The sequence below is a fragment of the Sorex fumeus genome, unplaced genomic scaffold (genome assembly GCF_029834395.1).
Source record: "Sorex fumeus unplaced genomic scaffold, SorFum_2.1 ptg000054l, whole genome shotgun sequence".
Classification (NCBI taxonomy): Eukaryota; Metazoa; Chordata; class Mammalia; order Eulipotyphla; family Soricidae; genus Sorex; species Sorex fumeus.
This window is the reverse complement of record NW_026606111.1, coordinates 24,727,121-24,746,622: the sequence shown is the minus strand read 5'-3', so window position 1 is coordinate 24,746,622 and position 19,502 is coordinate 24,727,121. Positions and strand designations below refer to the sequence as shown.

The 19,502-nt window shown below is 45.3% G+C and overlaps 1 protein-coding gene across 1 annotated transcript in view; it reads left to right on the top strand.

The window, feature by feature from the left end:
- The window catches only part of RTN4IP1 (reticulon 4 interacting protein 1), a 40,064-nt gene that overhangs the window by 14,223 nt on the left and 6,339 nt on the right, over positions 1–19,502 (top strand). The window contains exons 5-8 of the mRNA XM_056125081.1: positions 5,155–5,203; positions 8,462–8,598; positions 12,657–12,840; positions 17,201–17,293. Coding sequence (XP_055981056.1) covers positions 5,155–5,203; positions 8,462–8,598; positions 12,657–12,840; positions 17,201–17,293 — 463 coding nt within the window. The remainder of the gene's footprint in view (positions 1–5,154; positions 5,204–8,461; positions 8,599–12,656; positions 12,841–17,200; positions 17,294–19,502) is intronic.

Below are 19,502 nucleotides of genomic sequence, written 5' to 3'. Positions count from 1 at the left end.
CTACCTTTCTGATCCTCCCCCTTCCTCTATGGCAGACAATTTCATAAGTGCTGCTTTGGATCAAGAGTTCTGGGGAAACAATGAACTCAGGCTCATTGGAGTCTGTATATATTTGGTGTCCTCTCCATCTAGCATTTTCTTCGCCCAGAGACTCCAATCAAGTCCACTCTTGTCTGGAAGAAACACGAAGGCAGTGTTTTCCATCGTCAGGGCATTCGCTCGCCTGCAGTCCACGCAGTTATTGCCTTGACTGTAGATAAGAGTGCTGCTTTGGGTGATTTTTAAGGTCAAAAAACATTCCTGAGGCCTCTGTTACCCAATCCTTGAGATAGTCTGAGGTCTCTGTCCTTGTAGCCCTGCAAGCCCACGGTGACAGTTTACAGGGGGCACATCTGCTCACAGCATGACCTGAGTGTCAGGGTCTGCTCTGCCGGGGACCAGCCCTGGGTGAACAGACCTGAAGCAGGGGCACCGCGAGGGTTAAATAAAGAGACAGAAATAAGAGAAAAGGCCGGGGAGCAGGTCTGGGACCCCCACTGTCCTCAGCTTGCTTAGAACCAGAAACATTAGAACAACAAATGTGCTTTAGTTAGATTAGACTCTTACGTATTCTGAAGGTCTTGGCCAAATGTAAATATAAGCAGGTAAGCATAAACATAAAAATGGGTTTAGCTGAGCATAAATAGATGTAATGCACTTCCATCAGGGGAAATTCTTCTAGGAGGCCTGCTCAGGGGTGGTACACCATCTGGGGGCTCCAGCAATCTGAATTCTGGTCCCCAACATTGCTCCCGGAAGAGGACTGAGGAGGAACAGTGGGACCTGTGCCTTTTGGGGAAGGGGAAGCCTCACCAGTCCCCAAGGTATCTGAGAGCCTAAGGAATGGGCCCAGGTGCACAGGGCCTGAGAATGTAATGTGAGATGTGAGGGGTTCCTGGGTGCTTGCAGAACCTTCTGTCCAGGATGTAGTGAGAGGAAGTCTAAGTTGAAATAAAAATTGGATGAAGAAGAATTAAATGAGAGATTGGCTTTGTTGCATTTTTATTTTGAAGAATGGGTCAAGGTAAGAGGGTTTGGTATTTCAAACGGATTAAATATTGCATCTGACTGGGACATATCAGTAGTGTTTTCACACCGTAGAGCCCAGGAAAGCAAGTAAATACGGCAATTGAAGTTATTTTGGAGGTGCTGATATTTAAAATTTCTTCTTTTCTTCAGACTGTATCATGACAAGTAATGCTTTTAGCAGGACCCTTAATGGTCTTAATTTAAAAGGGAAGAGCTGGTTCAACGTTCAGTAATTTGAAGTGACATTTGTTGGGGTTTTGGGAACTCAAGCTTCCCCTAAAGCCTGGTAGCGTTGAGGGACCAGATAATGCTGTGGATAGAGTGTGGGCCTCCTGCATGCAAAAACTGCACACCTGTGGTCTCCCTGCTCTGACTTCAGTAAATTTCCTAGGGCAAGGGTGGGTGCTATCGGCTATACTCTACCTGCCCTGCCCTGCCCTGCCCTGGATCCTGGTGGTTCAATGCTCAGCCCTGCCATGCAGTGATACTTGGGGCCTGTCACCAGTAGGTAGGGGTTAGTGGTGGGACTTGTGGCCCCTGGCATCAAATGTGGGGATCTTGTAAATTGTAAATTCAGGGAATGCCTACACCCACTTGTGTCATCTTCCCCAGCCCAACTTTAGTAATTAAAAAAATTTTTGTTTGGGATCCACATCCTGCCTCTGTGCTCTAGGGTCAGTCATGGTACTGGAGGAACCATGTAGTACTGGGGGTCAAACCTAGGCTCCTGTGTGCAGAGCATGTGTTCCAGCCTTTAACTATATCTCTGGCTCCCATGATATTTTAAGATCTAAAGGATGACAACCAGCCTTCTGTGATTTACATTAGAGAAAAAAGTTAAGTGCAGGTCATATGTCTGCTAAAGGATTCATATCCAAAATGTATAAGAAACTAATATAACTCAGTGGCAAAAATAAATTAAAAACAAATGACATTTTTTATAAAAGATTTATAAGGATACTTCCAAAGAAGATATACAGCTGAGCAGCATGGTTGTTAGGAAGATGGAGAAAAGAGAAGCACATACTTATGAGAACCATCATATGAGTCAGCAATTCTACTTGTGAATATTTATTCCGAGAAAACAAAAACATGGAGTCCAAAAGCTTTCTGCTCCCCTGTGTTCACTGTAGAATGGCTTGGAATACACAGGGCATGGAAACTGTGTCTCCATCAATGGATGACTAGCTGGAGAAACTGTTGTCTCTACAGTCATAGTCATTCTCAGTAATGTTTGGCTGATGATGCCCCTCCTGTACCTGGTGGATCGAGACACCATAAATACTTTCTTTGCGTAGTCATTCCCTGTGATGTTCATACAGTGACAAAATCTCCCAACTCTGCCTAATTTCTCAGAAAGGATCCCTGCTCTTAAGTGATGCACGATTATACAATGAAATATTATTCAGTCATGGAAAAGAAGTTAGGGGCTAGAGAGAAGTGCAGCTGGTAAGGTGCTTGCCTTGCAAGTGCCTAACCTAGGTTCAATCCCCGGCATCCCATATGGTTTCCTTAGCACCACCAGGAGTAATTCCTGAGTGCAGAGCCAGGAGTGATCCCTGAGTGTCCCTAGGTGTGACCCCAAAACAAACAAAAACAAAAAAAGAAAAGTAGGTAATCCTAACATTTTTTTTTTCTTTTTGGGTCACACCCGGCAATGCACAGGGGTTACTCCTGGCTCTGCACTCAGGAATTACTCCTGGTGGTGCTCAGGGGACCATATGGGATATTGGGAATCGAACCCGGGTCGGCCAAGTGCAAGGCAAATGCCCTACCTGCTGTGCTATCACTCCAGCCCCAATCATGACACTTTTGATAACATGGATGGATCTTAAAGGCAAGTGAAAGTCGAAGTTTTACTATGGAAAGTCAAATGCTTGGGCCAGGGAGAGAGCTTAAGTGGTAGAGTACATGCCTGGCATGTGCCAAGCCATGAGTTCAGTTCTTGTACCATTTGTCTCCAGAGCACAGTTGTGTACAGCCCTGACAACCCCTGATCATCCTTAGAAGTAGCCTCAGACCCCCTGCGTTCCACTGGGGGTGACCCCTATTAAAAAAGATAAAGAGAAATACCCTACAGTTTTGCTTATATCTGGAATCTGAAAGAAAAGCTACCATACTCCTAAGTCACAGAATGGGTTGGCAACTGCCAGAGGCAACGTGCAAAGAAAGGGGGAGAAAAGAGGGCTAAGCTCCAAGTTGTGGGGATGTACAGTGTCTTCAGCATGATTACGGAGACGGTAGTCAACATGATGTTGCATAGGGGAAAGCTGTAAAGGGAGCAGATCTTCAAAGTTCAAGTCACAAGAAAAAAAGAATTTCTAGTGATACGTGGTGATAGATATTAACTAGACGTTGTGGTGAGCATTTTGAAATATATGCTTATATCAAAACATATTGTCTTCTGAACGTAATATAATATTATCTGTCAATTACATATCATGAAAGAAAGAAAGAGGGGCCGGAGAGGTAGAACAGTGTGTAGGGCACTTGCCTTGCATACAGCCAACCAGTCCAGGACTCATCCCTGAGCACAGAGGTGGGAGTAAGTCCTGAGCACCACCGGACATGCCCTCCTCTCCCCGCCCCCCCAAAAAAAATGAAGAGAAAAAAGAAAAGGAAGGGCAAGAAGGAAAGAGACCAGGCTTAAGACACAGGCAGGATGCTTGTTCCGAGACCCAGTGCACTTTTGAAGGTGGGTGGCAGAATCTCGGTACCTTTCTAGCAGCCAAGTGAAAGCCAAAAACAAGAGTTCACAGGTAAGTGGAAGCACAGCTGTTTTCACCACTTTGTTTTCAGAAAAAAAATTTTTTTTTTTCCTATGGGGAGGTTTAGAATTTCATGAAGAGACCACTCAGTCACCTTTAGGTGATGTATCAGATTGATCAGTCAAGATTTATAATCACCCTCAGCTTTGGTTAATAGCATAGTATCAAGTGTAGAGTTTAGTATAATAGTTTTCTGCAGTCCAAATATAGACATTTCACTTGTATTCTAGTCCAGCTTAAGAATAATACACAAGTGTCTGTAAAGCAGTGATTTTTTTTCTTTTTCCTCATTTCACAACTTTTTACTTTATGCAAACACCGTGGTTTACAAAATTTTTCATAATGCAGTTATGGGCATTCAGTGTTCCACCACCAATCCCGCCACCAGTGAGATCTTTCTTCCACTATTGTCCCCTGTTACCAAACCATCTCCCACGCCTGAGACTTTAGTAGGCACATCATCATTTATTTAATATTTGAAGGCAGTCACTCTTGACTAGCAATTCTCTTTGGGGACACACAGTTTGGTGGGGGAATAGGTGCCATGTCTGGGTCCCTCTTTTCCATGAACATCTGGAGAAACAGTCCAGGTTTTTTCATGATAGTTAAGTCATTTTGAAATTTCAGAGACTTCATATTTTACCCCACCCTGCCTCTCTTCCCAGCCCTCACCCCCACTCATCCATAAACTCCAGACTGAGCACCCCTAGTCTGGAGTGAGGGGAGGACGGCAGCGAACAGGTAGCACCAAGACCTGGAATACGGGATTTTTGTGCGGGTCACAGATTTCCCTGCTTTGAGAGGAAGCCAGACGGGAGAGAGGGTTGATTTCCATTTATGAAAGTCGACGAGCTTGACAGGACACGTCTGAACAAAAAAGGTTTATTGCACTCTGACAGGAATGTGGTCAGGAATGTGATTTTTCTTAGAGAGCAACTGGATGTGCTCTACAGCACTGAAAAGAGATCTTCTGGGAGCTCACTCACAGAGAAAACCGGGGTGGTAGCAGCCTGGAAAAATTGTGAGGCGGATATAACCAAATACCATCAGAGTTGCTTTTAACAAATAAGAGGCATCATTCTCTTTTGGAATTTGATCGTTTGGAGTTAAAAGTTTTAAAAATATCTAACTTTAAGTGTTTATAACTTCTTGGTGAGCCTGAAGAAAAATGCCTTGTACAATCTTAGGAAGTTGAATGACTGTTTGCTTTGGGGATGGTTTATCACTGAGCCACGTACACATTTAAAACGTAATGTTTATTTAGCCAGCTGTATTTGCTTAAGATATTTCATTAATTGTAGTTTCTTTTGCATTGCAGTATTTTAATCTTGGGGGCTTCCGGAGGAGTTGGTACCTTTGCTATTCAGGTAAATCAGGTTTTTGTTTTGTTTTGTTTTTTAATCTAGTGAATAGGAAGATTATGGTTTTCATGAATTTATAAATTCATGTACTGTGGGATATTCATTCTTAAAAGTCAAGAGATAGGTTCAATAAATTCACTCTAAATTAAACTTGATTTTTTAAGCAGAGGAAACTCGTCTAATGCAGAAGGATGTGTCAACATTTCTAGCAGTTTTCATATGACTAGGGGATGCTTAATTGGGTGATGAAACTCTATCTTAAAGTGAATGTAGGAGGTAGTTGCGATATAGTAAAGGTGTCACTGAAGCGCTTCATCCAGCACTGGACCTCCTGTGGCAGTGGTGCCCATCAGCTGCCCTAGGTGGCCTCACCAGGTGATAGGCCGCACTCTGTATCTGGGTTTGCGTACTCCCTCTCTGACAACACACATGAAAGCAATTCCTGATGATGTTTCTGAGAACATAGCCCTCCTGCTCAGTGATGCCTGACTGAGGATAATAATGACCTCTGGCAGTGAGGGCACATGGAAGAGCTCTTGGAACAGTCACAGTTCTGAGACAGACCGGGAGGATGGGGTGTGCTTTATACATGTCTTCTCTATGCGTGTGCAAGTGCGTACATGCTTCCACATCCAGTACAAAGTCAAAGTTATTTTTAAACTGCTTTAACAGTTTTTTGTTTTTATTTTTAAAAGTCATTTTCAAAGGTGTTTTACTTGTGTTCAGAGATCCTAAAGAGTTTTAAGTGGGAGGGGGGGAAAATCCTAGAAATTTGGGGGGAAATTATTGATATTTTCAACATATGGCAGATTCTTCATAGGATTTAATTTCTCCTAAAAAACATATTATGTATGTAATATAAGTGGTTGGAACATAGTTTACTTTTTTCTCAATATTTGAAACAGTAGATCCAGGATATTTATCTTGGATTCCGTTAATCTTCAGACACATAAATTTTGCTTGGCTGGCTCTTGAAAGTAACATATAATTATACTGTTGCCCATAAACATACAAAATTATACATATGATTTTACTTAATATATTTTAATGAAGAAAATATATGAAGTAAATATGCCCCTTGGAAATTTTCGGTGAGTATTGCTTTCTGAAAGTGAGAAATTAGAATGTGAATGGCTTGAGCAAAATTATTATTTTTTTTTTTTTGGCTTTTTGGGTCACACCTGGCGATGCACAGGGCTACTCCTGGCTCTGCACTCAGGAATTACCCCTCGCGGTGCTCAGGGGACCATATGGGATGCTGGGAATCAAACCGGGGTCAGCCGCGTGTAAGGCAAATTGCCCTACCCACTGTGCTATCACTCCTGCCCCGAGCAAAATTATTTTTGTACTTGACATATAATCTATATGTCCTATAGAGTGGGTGAACAGAGAAGGTATTTTATATTCTAATGAATCTTTGTAGCTTACATTAAGGAAGCTAAGAAAATTGATGGAGAAGGCAGCTCATCTGTTGGGACATAACTATCAGTAAATTTATCAGTAATAGCTATGCTTGTGCTAAGCTGACAGTGGGCCCCTTTTAATTCTACGAAATTGTCATTGTATTAAAGATTTACTGCAATTTTGCAGCAGGATGGTCTCTGCATACTTAATCCTGAGAAACATTAGAAGCTAGGTTTTATTTTGAGGTCTAGTTATTTCAGTTTTTTGAAATATAAGAGATCACAGATCACAGATCATCGTGTTATTCGTCGATTGACTCGAGCAGGCCCCAGTAACGTCTCCTTCATCCTAGCCCTGAGATTATATTCAAGGTTCTTTAGGAGAATGAGACCCATCATTGTTACTGGTATTTGGCATATTGGGTACGACACAGGGAGTTTGCCAGACTCTGCCGTGTGGGCAGGTTACATTCAGGAGCCTGCCAGTTTGTCAAAGTAGGAATGAGATGTCATAATAAAATGTAGCGCGGCCACAAATGCGGCCGCGCGGTTCCGGGCTCTGGTTTTTATAGTCTCTGAGTCTTGGCCGCTGATGGGATTACACGGCGCCAGGGGGCCAGTTGGTGGGTGTGACCCCCGCCTACTGGAATTTGGAGGATCTGGGTGGAGGATGCTCGACTCCAATCCGAGTAGGCTTGGAGGTCTCGGCCCCGGAACCCACGTGGCTTTGTCCCTCTGCCGGTACCTTCAGGTGTGCGGAGAGTGGTCTCAGCATGGTGGTGTCTGGTCCTGGAGGTCGTCGGCTGCCGGAGACCTGGTCGGGGCGGGGAGGAAAGCTCAACCCGCTCCCTCCAAGAGGCCACGGCGAGGAATAGCCAGGCGCGGGGGCAGGAGACTGCATGATAAGAGATATGAATTTTATTTTATTTACTTATTTAGGAGCCACAGCTGGAGTTGATCAGGGCCTCTCCAGGCAAGGCTTAGGGGACCCACCTTGGGGATTGAACCTGGGTTTCTTATGTGCAAACCCTATGTCCCTACCCTTTGAGCTGATCCTCTCTGATTCTATAACCCCAAGGCATCTGAACTTTTAATCCTGGGAAATTGATGTATAGGTATTTTTTACTCCAAAGGAGAGGCTCTAACCCATGTTTTGAAAGTAAAGTGACCATATTTTCTACTGCCTGTTTTTTTTTTCTTTTTTGGTCATACCTGGCAATGATCAGTGGTTACTCCTGGCTCTGCACTCAGGAATTACTTCTAGGGGTGCTCAGGGTACCATATGGGATGCTGGGAATCGAACCTGGGTCGGCTACGTGCAAGGCAAATGCCCCACCTACTGTGCTATCGCTCCAGCCCCTACTGCCTATTTTTAAAAGCACATTTTCATGTGTTACCTAGTACCTGGTAGCTGGTTGCTTTGATACAGCAATCTTTCACTCAGACTCTCCGAACACTTAATGGAGATAAAAATGAAGAGATGTTGCATTTTTATGTTCTGGACACACTTAACACCATCAGTTTCCAGGGACACATGATGTCCATTTATTTTTGTTATCACTGACTATGTTACACTTGAGGCTGCCCACTTCTGTCTTTTCTGAGACTCCAGGAGGTTGGTTTAAACTTCATGACAACTGTCATGTCCTAGAAAAATGGGACCTGCTTCTAGTTCTTGAGTTTCCTTAGTGAACAAAAGTTTGATCTAACAGATGGCTTCCTCTTGTACTTGTTAGGACAATGAAGCACCTTGGGTTTTCTAGAGGTTTAACTAATATGTGTACATGTAGTGCCAACTTTTTCTATTAATTATTATTTTTTTAATGCAACCGTTTTCTCTGTTTCCTTTATTTTTTGGCAGGTACTAAAAGCATGGAAGGCTCATGTGACAGCAGTTTGCTCTCAGGACGCCAGTGAACTTGTAAGGAAGCTTGGGGCAGATGATGTAATTGACTATAGATCCGGAAATATGGAAGAACAGTTGAGCTCTTTACAACCGTATGTATTACCACAATGTGGTATGTATTACCACATTGGGATGGTGGAAAAAGGACAGTTGCTAAGGAAGACATGATTGGTTTAGTGGTCTTAAAATCATTGAATTGTTTTTCTGGATTCTCAATTAGGATTCCATGTCATTGGAAGTCATTTATGTTGGTTTCTGTTTTAATTCTAGATGTTGATGTAGCACAGTGTCATTACATGATCTTTAGCTAATTTTTTTTTTTCTTTTGGATCAGTGTTAGTGGTGTGATTGGAGGTCAATCCCAGCAGTGTTTGAAGAACTTTGTGGTGCTGGGGATCAAATCCAGGGTTCTCACATACATAGAATGTATACTCCAGCCTGCCTGCCCGCTCATTTTCTAGGTTGTATTTAGTTTTGAGGCCATGCCTGCCAGTGCTCAAGGATTATTCCTGGCTCTGTGCTCAGGCATCACTCTTGGCAGTACTTGATACTGAACCTGGAAAACCAGGGTTGCCGCATGCAAAGCAGGCACCTTCTTTACTATCTCTCAGACTCCACTTCTGCTCACTTTAAGGTGGCTTTTTTTTTTTTTGCTTTTTGGGTCACACCTGGCAATGCACAGGGGTCACTCCTGGCTCTGTGCTCAGGAATTACCCCTGGTGGTGCTCAGGGGACCATATGGGATGCTGGGAATCAAACCCGGGTCGGCCGCGTGCAAGGCAAATGCCCTACCCACTGTGCTATCATTCCAGTCCCCTAAAGTGGCTTTTCTTGCTAGTTTGCAAGAAATCTGAAGGCAAAATCAGAGGAACGTTTTGTTCTATAGCATCTGCCTGCACAGAAAAACATGGGGCAGGACATGAAAATACACAATCAGCACCAAGCTTGCTTTTATTGATGGAGCTTAGGAAAGGATTTCCCGGAAATGCAGGCAGGACAAGCATTGGTCAGCGGGGCACTTGTGGTGGCTCTCTGTGTGTCTGAATGTCAGGCTGTGGTTCAGACAGGAGGTATTTTAATCCAGCCCCAGAGTAAGGGCACCACTGGTAAGTATTTGAAAAGCTGTTTTCTTGATTCTTTTTCAGAGGGCTCCCCCCTCCCCGCTTTCCCTTTTTTGGTTAAGTTTTCAGAAGTGAACCATTCTTGTTCTGCCTCACTCTGAGATACGGTTTCATGGTTTTACAAAAGGGAGGGGGCAGGAGGGCAGCCAGTCCCCATCTGACCCTGCCGAGTCTTTCTCAGCCAACTGCCAGCTCCCAAGGTTAAGTGGCGGTGCCACCAGGAGCACCTGCTCCAAGCAAGCAAAGCTCGAGACACAATACAGATGCAGTATTGAACGAGACTTAAATTCTGGTGTGTGTGTGGGGGGGGGGGGGAGATGGGGTGGGACTTTGGTGATTCCTGCTCTCAAGAACACTGATGCAGGCAAAAGAGGGAGCAGATGACTGCGGGGAGGCTCTTCCAGGGCTCGGTTCACAGGCTGCAGAGAGCAAGGCTGCAGAACAGAGTGTTCTGCTTTGGTCCTGTTCCTCCCTGTGTCTCTCTCCGTGGAATGGTATGGTGGCATCTAGTCAGTACCCAATAAATATTTACTTAAGTGTGTGTATGTGTGTGTGTGTGTGTGTTGTGTGCGCGCGCGCGCGTGTATGAGGGAATGGAGGGTTTGGGACCACACCTGGTGGTGCTCAAGGCTATTTATTTCCTGCTTAGTTTTCAGAGGGTGGTTCCAGAAAGAACCCAAAGGATCATGTGGTCCCAGGGATTGAATCCAGACCTCCCACATGGAAAGCATGTGCTTAGCCTACTGGGATCTCCCCAGTCCTTTGCAAGTTTTTGAAGGGATCTAGGCAAGAGCAGTTGTTGCAGGTAGAGCTAATGGCCAATGTTTAGGCTCAGTGACAGGAACATGCTTGCCACATTGGGGGAATAACAGTTGTCCCCGGCAGAGATCTTGTCAACCAGCTTCCTGCCTGTGAGTCAGGACCCAGGTCTCTAGACCGCCCAGATCTGGCTCTTAGATAATTTGGTTGATCTCTTATCTTCGGCTGTTTGCTGAAGCGGCTTACTTCTTCCTTGCACTTTTCCATCAGGGGACTTAAGTAGCTGACAAATTCAGACACGTGTGTGTGTGTGTGTGTGTGTGTGTGTGTGTGCGCGCGCGCATTTTGACAGTTTTGTATTTCTACCCAGAGTTTGGCCTCTGAATCCATCTAGAATACATTCATTCCTTTCATCTTTCATATATATACCAGCTTTCTAGATTGGAATCTTAGAATTTTTAAGAGAACAGGGCCTTTGAAAATCCTTCAGTGCAGCTTCAGCATGATGGCTGAGGAAGACAGGAAGTGGGGGTCTCTGAGGTCACATATGCTCAGGGTCATGCTGCTTCGTCAATAGAGGGCTGGCTGCATCTACAGCCCACTCTCAGACTTCTTTCTCGGCTACTGCCTCATTTGTATCCCAGGCTGCCCTTAAACTTTAATTGTGGTCATCTTTGTGTGTTCAGGGAATATGGGAACAAACAGTTGTTCCTAGAATTTGGGAATTTTTCTTTTTTTATTTTTAAGTAGAAATTCAAGCAGAAATTTTAACTTATAAACATAATTTTATTTTCTAAAAAGAATTGTCATCAAGTAAGGGTGTTCTCCCACATTTCATAACCTTCTATTTGAGGCTTACTTCCCCTTCCCACACCCCCTTCCATTGATTTAATCCTATGGAAGACTCAAGAGCCACGAAGTTGCCCACAACTGGGGTTAGAAGCTTTGATGTTTGACTTATTCCAGATGAGTTAGAAGAGCAAAAGAACGAACCCAAAAGGAGTTTACCTATTAATTTGCTTAATTTATAAGCATGCATCATTTGTATGTATGGAGATCTTTGTTTCCAAAGGTGTTTTTAAAGTTCTGTGGGTTTTATCACCTTTAAGTAGGATATAGTAATTATAGCAATTTTAAACGTAAGGAGTTGAGTATCTGGCATTTTCCCTGGGCTCCATTCTGACTGGTTGCTTCTGGCATCTGAGAGCAGAACTGAAGACTGAGAGCGGGCTCTCTATTTCTTTTCATGCATTGTCCTGATCTCTTGCATGAGACAAGCAAAAAAATAAGAGTTTTATGATGGTGAAGAGGATGCTTCTATAAGCAGTGTTGACTGTGACGTAAATAAAAGCAAATCATTCTTGTGGATGAAAATTTTACAGACTTTCCCCTAAACATCCATGAATCACTGTCACTGTCACTGTACTCCTGTTATTCATTGATTTGTTCGAGCGGGCCCAGTAACTTCTCCATTGTGACAATTGTTACTGTGTTTGGCTTATCGAATACATCACGGAGAGCTTGCCAGGCTTTGCCGTGCAGGCGAGATACTCTCGGTAGCTTGCCAGGCTCTCTGATAGGGGCAGAGGAATTGAACTTGGGTCGGCCATGTTGGCCGCTTGCAAGGCAAATGCCCTACCCGCTGTGCTATTGCTCCAGCCCCAAACATCCATGAATACCAGAGAATATATTGATTTGTAGTGGATGGAGAGCATTGCAATATTATATAGAGCTTTGAGTCAGGGTTTTTCCAACTTCAGCAACCTTGCTTTCTCAACTAGTGTTAACATTTGAGGTTTGATGATTTGTGTGTGTGTGTGTGTGTGTGTGTGTGTGTGTGTGTGTCTATTCTGCTCATTGGAGGAAGTTTGTCATTGTCATTATGGGCCTCTGGATGCCACATTCTCAACACCTACCCTAAATTTAACACTTAACATCTCAGACATTTCCAGGTATTTCCTGGAAGCTAAAATATACTCTCACTGAAAATCACATGTTCGAATCATTATTAAGGTATTAGGAAATGGTATGGTTTTATGACTCCAGAACTGGCCTCACTGACTTGCCTTGTCGAAAAGCCAGAAGTCCAGGGCATGACTGTGCCCCTTTCTTCTGTGTCCCAGCAGCCACCCTGGCTGCCTAATGGTGTGGCACAGCATCCTTTGTGAACTGTTGCCAAAATAAACTGAGCCCCCAGTGGTGGAAGTGGGAGGGATGGAAGCCTCCCACAAAACACGCAGGAATGTTTTGGTTTGATTCTTCCTCTCCAGGTTTGATTTCATCCTCGATAATGTTGGAGGGTCCACTGAGACATGGGCTCTAAAGTTTCTCAAGAAATGGTCAGGGGCCACATATGTGACACTGGTGACTCCTTTCCTCCTGAACATGGACCGACTGGGCATAGCGGACGGCATGCTGCAGACAGGAGTCACCATGGGCTCGAAGGCATTAAAGGTATGGATGGAGGCCAGTGAGCGGGAGAGAGAGCAGCAGACACCCCCTGCCCTGGCGCTTGGCATCTGCGGGTCGGTTTCCTTCCATTTGTTCAGTTGTATTTTTGCACTACACCCAGCAGTGCTCAGGGGTCACTCCCCATGGTGCTTGGGAGACCACATGTGGCACCAAAGAGTAAACCCAGGGCCTGCTACATGCAAGACAAATGCCCTATTCCCTGTCCCTCACTCTGGTCCCGCTTATTTATTTTCTTGGAGGAATCACCGTTCCGTGATTACAAGCTTGGAATCTGGAGCCGTGCATTGACTGGTTCTGACTTGGGCTTTCACGTCGTGCCCATGTGTTTCCATGTAGCTCCTGAGTAAAGGGATTCTGACTGCCCATTCCTGACTGTGTGTTGCAAGGACTCAATGTAATAATGCACATGAAGGACTCAACACCATACCTAGATCCAAGAAGCCCTTATTACATGTTAGCTTATTATCAGGACCATCGGATTTGTCTGCTGGCTCCTTTCCTGTGCCCAATGACCCTCATCCGGCTTTAACCAGTTTTAATATACACTGTCTCTCCACTTGGAGGTGCTGCTTTATTCCAGGATAGTGTGTCGTTGACTATTATCTTGTCATGGCAGTGGGATGAGTCAGCATCTCCCAGACTGGGACATTTAATGGACTTTTTTTTTTTAATTTCAAAAACCTGGAAGAAATTGTAATTTTCTTCTTGTGAGGCTCTCGCAGCAAAATAGAACAATCGAATGAGTTTTTTTGGGTTTTATTTTGCTCCTGGAATTATATCAGTTTGTCCCATGGACACCTAAACTTCTCACTGTTGATGGCGTTCTGGGAACTCTTGGGGCTTCATGATCTACCAATGCTGTTCTTGGAGCCACTGTTGGCTGGGCTATGGGGAGTTCATACTGCTGAGCATATGCAGTGCAGTGCAGTCTGGAAGGCCCGCACCCCTCGTTCTAGGATGGAGACGGGGACCTTCACCTGCACCCTCCCTGAGGTGGGGCCTGCTTCATCCCCATGGCCACAGGCTTAGGTAATTTTAGGTTTGTTATCCCATTGGTTTGAACTCTGGATTAGTATTAGAATGGAGTAAGTGATGAAAAAATTCAGATAAATTCTATTTTGGCAGGGGTGGGGTGATTTGGGTTACACCCTCCTGTGCTCAGAGCTCATTCCTGACTCTGCTCAGGGATCACTCCCACAAGGACTTTGGGAACCATAGGATCAAATCTGGGTTGGCTGCATCAAGGCGAGTGCCTTAATCTTTGTACTAAATTCTGGCCCTAAATTGGGTTAGTTGGTTTGAGTTTTTTTAATAGAAAAAAACAAAAACAAAAAAACTTCAGACTCTGGAAAAGGTAGCTGGTTGCTCAGAGGTAACAAGGGCTGTGGGTCATCATGTTGCCAGCTAACACTGGTCCGTTTTAGAGAGATGACGGACTTGGTAATGAGTGTCTTCCTGTCAGAAGTGTATTTGTGGGATCCTTTTGGTTGTGATATTTGGAACTGTAGTCTCATGACTCCTAGGTTGCAGATACTCAGAGGTGGTGAGGAAGAGCTCTAAGGAGACCTGGTCATCCCTCAGGATCTGGGTGCTGGGGCAGTGAGAACTTGCCAGGCCTGGACTTGGGGCTACGTGGCTCCCCATGTGATCCAGACACTGGCCAGAGTGTGCAGGGGTGTTTGTTGGTGGAGAGGGAACGCTTAGTGGTCCCCTTTCTCCTCTCTGCCTTGCCACAGAAACCCAGACTCTCCAAGTGCTTTAAAATTAAGGGTTTAAGTTTTCTGTAAGATTTCAGTCTGTATTCCAGCAAGACCAGCTTGCAAGTGAGCCTTCGAAGTTGTCCTCAGAGAGTAAAACAGGCCCAGCGCTCCATTTTTCCTCTCCTCCTGCTTGAAAGTTGATATTAGTAATCTCGTGTGAAAACCTTTCAAGTTGTTTCTGATGTTTTTCCAAGAATGTGCACAATTAAGGCCTCATTGTGAGGCTCCTGACTTGCTTGCTGGCTTCAGTTGGCTCTCTCTGCTTAGTGGCCCAGGGAACACACGCAGACCCCTCCAAGCAGAGTTTGAAAGGTCTGCTCTTGCAGATCCAGGCTTTGTTTCCCTTTACCGGGTGAGATGCTGTGGAGCCATGGTCATCGCTGCTCCTTGAATACCCCAAACAGTTGCCAGACTGTTTTGTCAGAGTCCCTGAGGCTGGGGCCTAGAGGGACACTCGTGAACATGTTTTCTGTGTTAAAATAACTGGATCTGGGATTGGAGCAATAGCACAGCGGGTAGGGCGTTAGCCTTGCACGTGGCCGGCCAGGTTCAATTCCCAGCATCCCCTATATTTCCCTGAGCACCTCCAGGAGTAATTCCTGAGTACAGAACCAGGAGTAACCCCTGCGCAACACCAGGTGTGACCCAAAAAGCAAATAAATAAATAAATAAATAAATAAAATAACTGAATCTGCTCTGCTAGCTGCTGAGTTCACTTCAGTAGCTCAGATCAAGGGCCAACCAAGAAGTGACACAGGGACGGGTGGAGAAGGTTTCTTGGCAATAAGCCAGGAGGTTGGACGATGGCAGGCTCGTGGCCACCACAGATCATCTTGTCTGTCTAGTCACAAGGCAGATTTATAGGGTGGGTGAGGGAGGAAAGAGAGAGAGAGCAGGGTAGCACGTATTCAGGAAGGGCGGGTTACAGACTGGTGGGTGGCAGAATGATCAATAACTTCCCTCCTGGGCTGATCCCTGGAGACACACTTCCGGTGAAACTGCAGATAGAGTTCTGATGGAACCTTCCGGCCTCTTAGTCTGTAGAACAAGATAAGGGGGATTTTCTTGACATTGTCAGACCTCATTGCCCAGGCAGGGTTTTTGGGAATTCAGCTCTTCATTTCTTGGGGGATGACTTCAATATAAACTGTCTACTTCACTATACTTCACTGGGAGAATCTCAGTGCTTACTTTGTAAAATTTTAGTCATTTTTGCCTTTTATTTTTATTTTTTAATTGCAACTTAATTTTTTTTTTTAATTTTGGGGCCATTTTCATGGATGCCCAGGGCTTGCTCCTGGCTCATATCATTTCTGGAAGGGCTTGGGGACCATATGTGGTATAAGGGATCGAACCAAGGTAGGCCACAAACAAGGCAAGTGCCTTCACCCTTTTACTATCTCTCTGGTCCCATAGTGTCTTTAACACATTTGACAGTGGTGCTTAATTTGTGCAAATTAAGCCATGTTCAAGTGTGAGCCACTGGTGGTAACTGCTAGGGTCAAGTTGTTAAGCTCTGATTTAGTACTGTGCCTGTCTTTCCCGAAAAGGCTTTACTTTCGGCACTGCATCTTAATTACTGGGTAACAATTTCTATGTAGCAGGCACTTTATGTACCTTCTCATCTAGTGCTTCCAGCAACCCTTGGGTGATGGTGTCACCATTCTACAGGCCCAAGAGAGGCCCGAGAGAGGTAGCTTAACTGGAACTGCACAGCTGTTAAGAGCCAGAGCTATAGGAGCGGGGCACTTTGATCACATTTGCTGGCTTCATGCCCTCGTTCTGCAGAGGGATCATGAGTCTGAGGCTGAGCTCACCCAGCCTCTGCATACGGCTGCCCCTGGAGTGGAGCTGTTTGCTGCAGCTGGGGGTGCGGGGATTGAGGGGCTTGGCTAGCACGAGGAGCGTGGCAGAAGAGTGGTCATGGTGTGAGGTGTTTGCTTGTCTTTAGCTGGGACAGTTGATCCCTTCATAGATGAGGTAGCTTGACACTAGCTGTAACTGGAGGGGGGAAACCCAGCTATGACGCCTGAGGAGCTTTGAAAGACATAAGGCTGTGTTGCCATAATGCCGGCGCATTGCTCTGAGCCAGGAAAATCAGTTGTGACTGAATTTCTTGTTTAAGCTCCTGTTTGGGTACCTTATTACAGCTCCAGAGGTCTAGAGTTAAGTAAGAAAGCCCTTTTCTGGTTCCTGTGAACTTCATTTCACCTTAACAGGGAAAGCCCAGGATGGCTTAGTCCCTGATTTCTCCCGGAGAAGTTCAGTGTGTAAGACTCCTTAGACCGTCATTTTAAGGAGAGTTTTCCAGTGCTTCCTTGCTTGTCAGTCACGACTGGATGAAGACACTGGAGCTTGCATGTATAAATCTTCGTTCATTTTTCTTTTCATCAAATATTTATGGAGCGCCCATGCGTCAGTCACCAGGCTAAGGTGCTGGGCATGCGACTCAGCATGTCAGCATGGAGTAGGAAATTGGTTTGTCTGCATAAGTCATCCAGAAAATAACACCTCCTTACATTTGCATTGAGTCTGACCGTATTCTTCCCTTTGTTTGACAAGTCTTGTTTTCTTCCTTTCAGCATTTCTGCCAAGGAGTCCATTATCGCTGGGCTTTTTTCATGGCCAGTGGACCATATCTCGATGACATCGCGAAGCTTGTGGATGAGGGGAAGGTATGTGCAAACCAATGCATTGCTGGAGTATTCCTGTAACATTGGCAAACCATCCTTCCAGCCCAGAAAACGGAAACTCTGTCAAAGCCAGAGTTTGCTGCCTGATGGGAACAAGTCTAAGGACTGTAGTTTTGCTTCTGTCTCCATGGGAATCATCCCTGGAGACTGCTGTGTCTGAAAAAGCTTTTACCATCCAGTCCAGCATTTCCCAAAGTAGGTCATCCTGCCTCCTGGGTGGGCAGCAGCAACGGTGGGAGGTCAGGAGTGTGCTGGAATGACCCCAGGTGTGACAGAAGCCTGAGGACCTGAGGTGCACTGGGGGTGAGATTTCTTATCGTTCACTTAAAGAAGGCAAACTGCCAGGGGGCTACTGAGTAATTTTTTTCTGAAAAGGGAGGCAGTAAGTCAAAGTTTGGGTACCTCTGGTCAAGTCCGGTGGTTGGTTCATAGATGAATGAAGAGGCAGGTTCAGATGCTTCTCTATGGTTCTCCTAAAGACACTGGGCCGGGCAGGTAGCAGGGCTGGGATCTGCAGCTGGGCAGCCGGTAATTTGATAATGGTTCTGAGGGCAAAGCCTCACGCAAGCCATTCTGTTCCTCCCTGTACAAAGAGGGAGGAACGTGTGCGTTTCTCAGCCTAGTGTTTCAGGAGCACCATTTTTCTGAGGTAAGTGGATTCCAGCTGAGGCAGAACAGTGTGGGATCTCAAGCCCAGCAATACGGGATCAATCAGCATCCAGATCTCCCATTTCCAGATGAGAGTCCTAAAATCCACTGTGGCGGTGAGAGGGTCTGGACTGGACACAGTGGGCCCGGCTGGAATGTGGCGCCTGTATATCTGCCTGCCCGTGTCTGCCCTGTAGGGACTTCGGGCAGGAGGAACTGAGGATAGTGCTCTTATCCCTCTCATGGTGTCAAAAAGCTTTTCAAGGTTGCTGGGGATAGAAAGAGTTCCCATCTGTTGCCTTCCATTCCATTCCCGGAAAAAGAGCGCAGAAGTAAACTCATGTTCTGGTGCTGTCGTTGATGAGTTTACTGAGATGATATAGAATTACAGGATAAAGAACCTTCTGGACCCTCAAGGATTGCACAAGATCTTTATTAAAATGGTTTAATAGATGAAAAAACTAGCAAAGGAGATAAAAAAAAAAAAAGGGGGGGCACATTTGCCAGAACTCCTGACTCTGAGCCTCGGCTCTTCCCTCTCTCCAAGGTGCAGCTGAGTTCTGAGGCTCAAGGCTCTTAAGTTGCCTTACTGTTTCACAGTAGTTGGGGATGGGGGGACAGTGGTCTGTGTCTCCACTGCATGATTCCAGCTACGCCTGGAAAGAGTCCCCAGAGACAAGCTTTTTCCTCCTGGCGTTTGCCCCTTGCTGGCTCACTTTACCTTCCCATTTTGATTTTGGAAAGAATTATTTTAGGAACTTCTGGACTGAGTTTGTTGTTGTTGTTGTTGTTGTTGCTGCTGCTGCTGTTTGTTTTAAATTCTTTTTTGCCACGTTGCTGTGTGATAGAAAATGGCCTGCTCCTGTTCCCCCAATTTTGTGCATTTGTACATCTTTTCTCAGGGTCCAGAGTAGCCAGGGGCCCAGCCATACATGACTGTAAGGGCCCCTCTGTAGGATTTTTTCCTCTCAGGAGTGCATACTTGAATTTCAGTCAAGAAGTAAAGTCGCCCTCAAAATGGCTTATAGTTCTGCTTAGTGTTTTGCATGCTTGGAACACCATTTTCAACCCACCACTCCTACTCCCGTCCTCCCAAAGCATTTTGTGCCACTGGGCTTGTCCTGATGTCTACTCCAGGCTCTCTACATGCTTACCACTGCTCTTCCGTATTCAAAATATTGTGAGTCTCCCGCCCTCCCTGGAAATGACTGTTTATGCAACAGAAAAGTGTCTCTGTGCAGCTCCCCATTTAAACCTGGCAGATAACTGATAGAATGACAGAGAACAGCATCCCCTGAAGGGTCCTTAAGGGTGTGTGAGGAAATGGTCCTTTACCTTTGATTCTCTAATCTCCTAACCAGGCTTTCCTAAGCTCAGGAAGCATTTCTGACAGGACTATGCCACAATAGGCGTGGATATGTGACCCAGATGCCCAGTTGAGGTCAGCCGCTTTTAAGCCCTCTCATCTCTCTGGGGTGAGAGGCCACGGCCTGTCTGCCCAGGAAACGGGGCAACAGACCAGATCTACCTGTGTGTGGTTAAA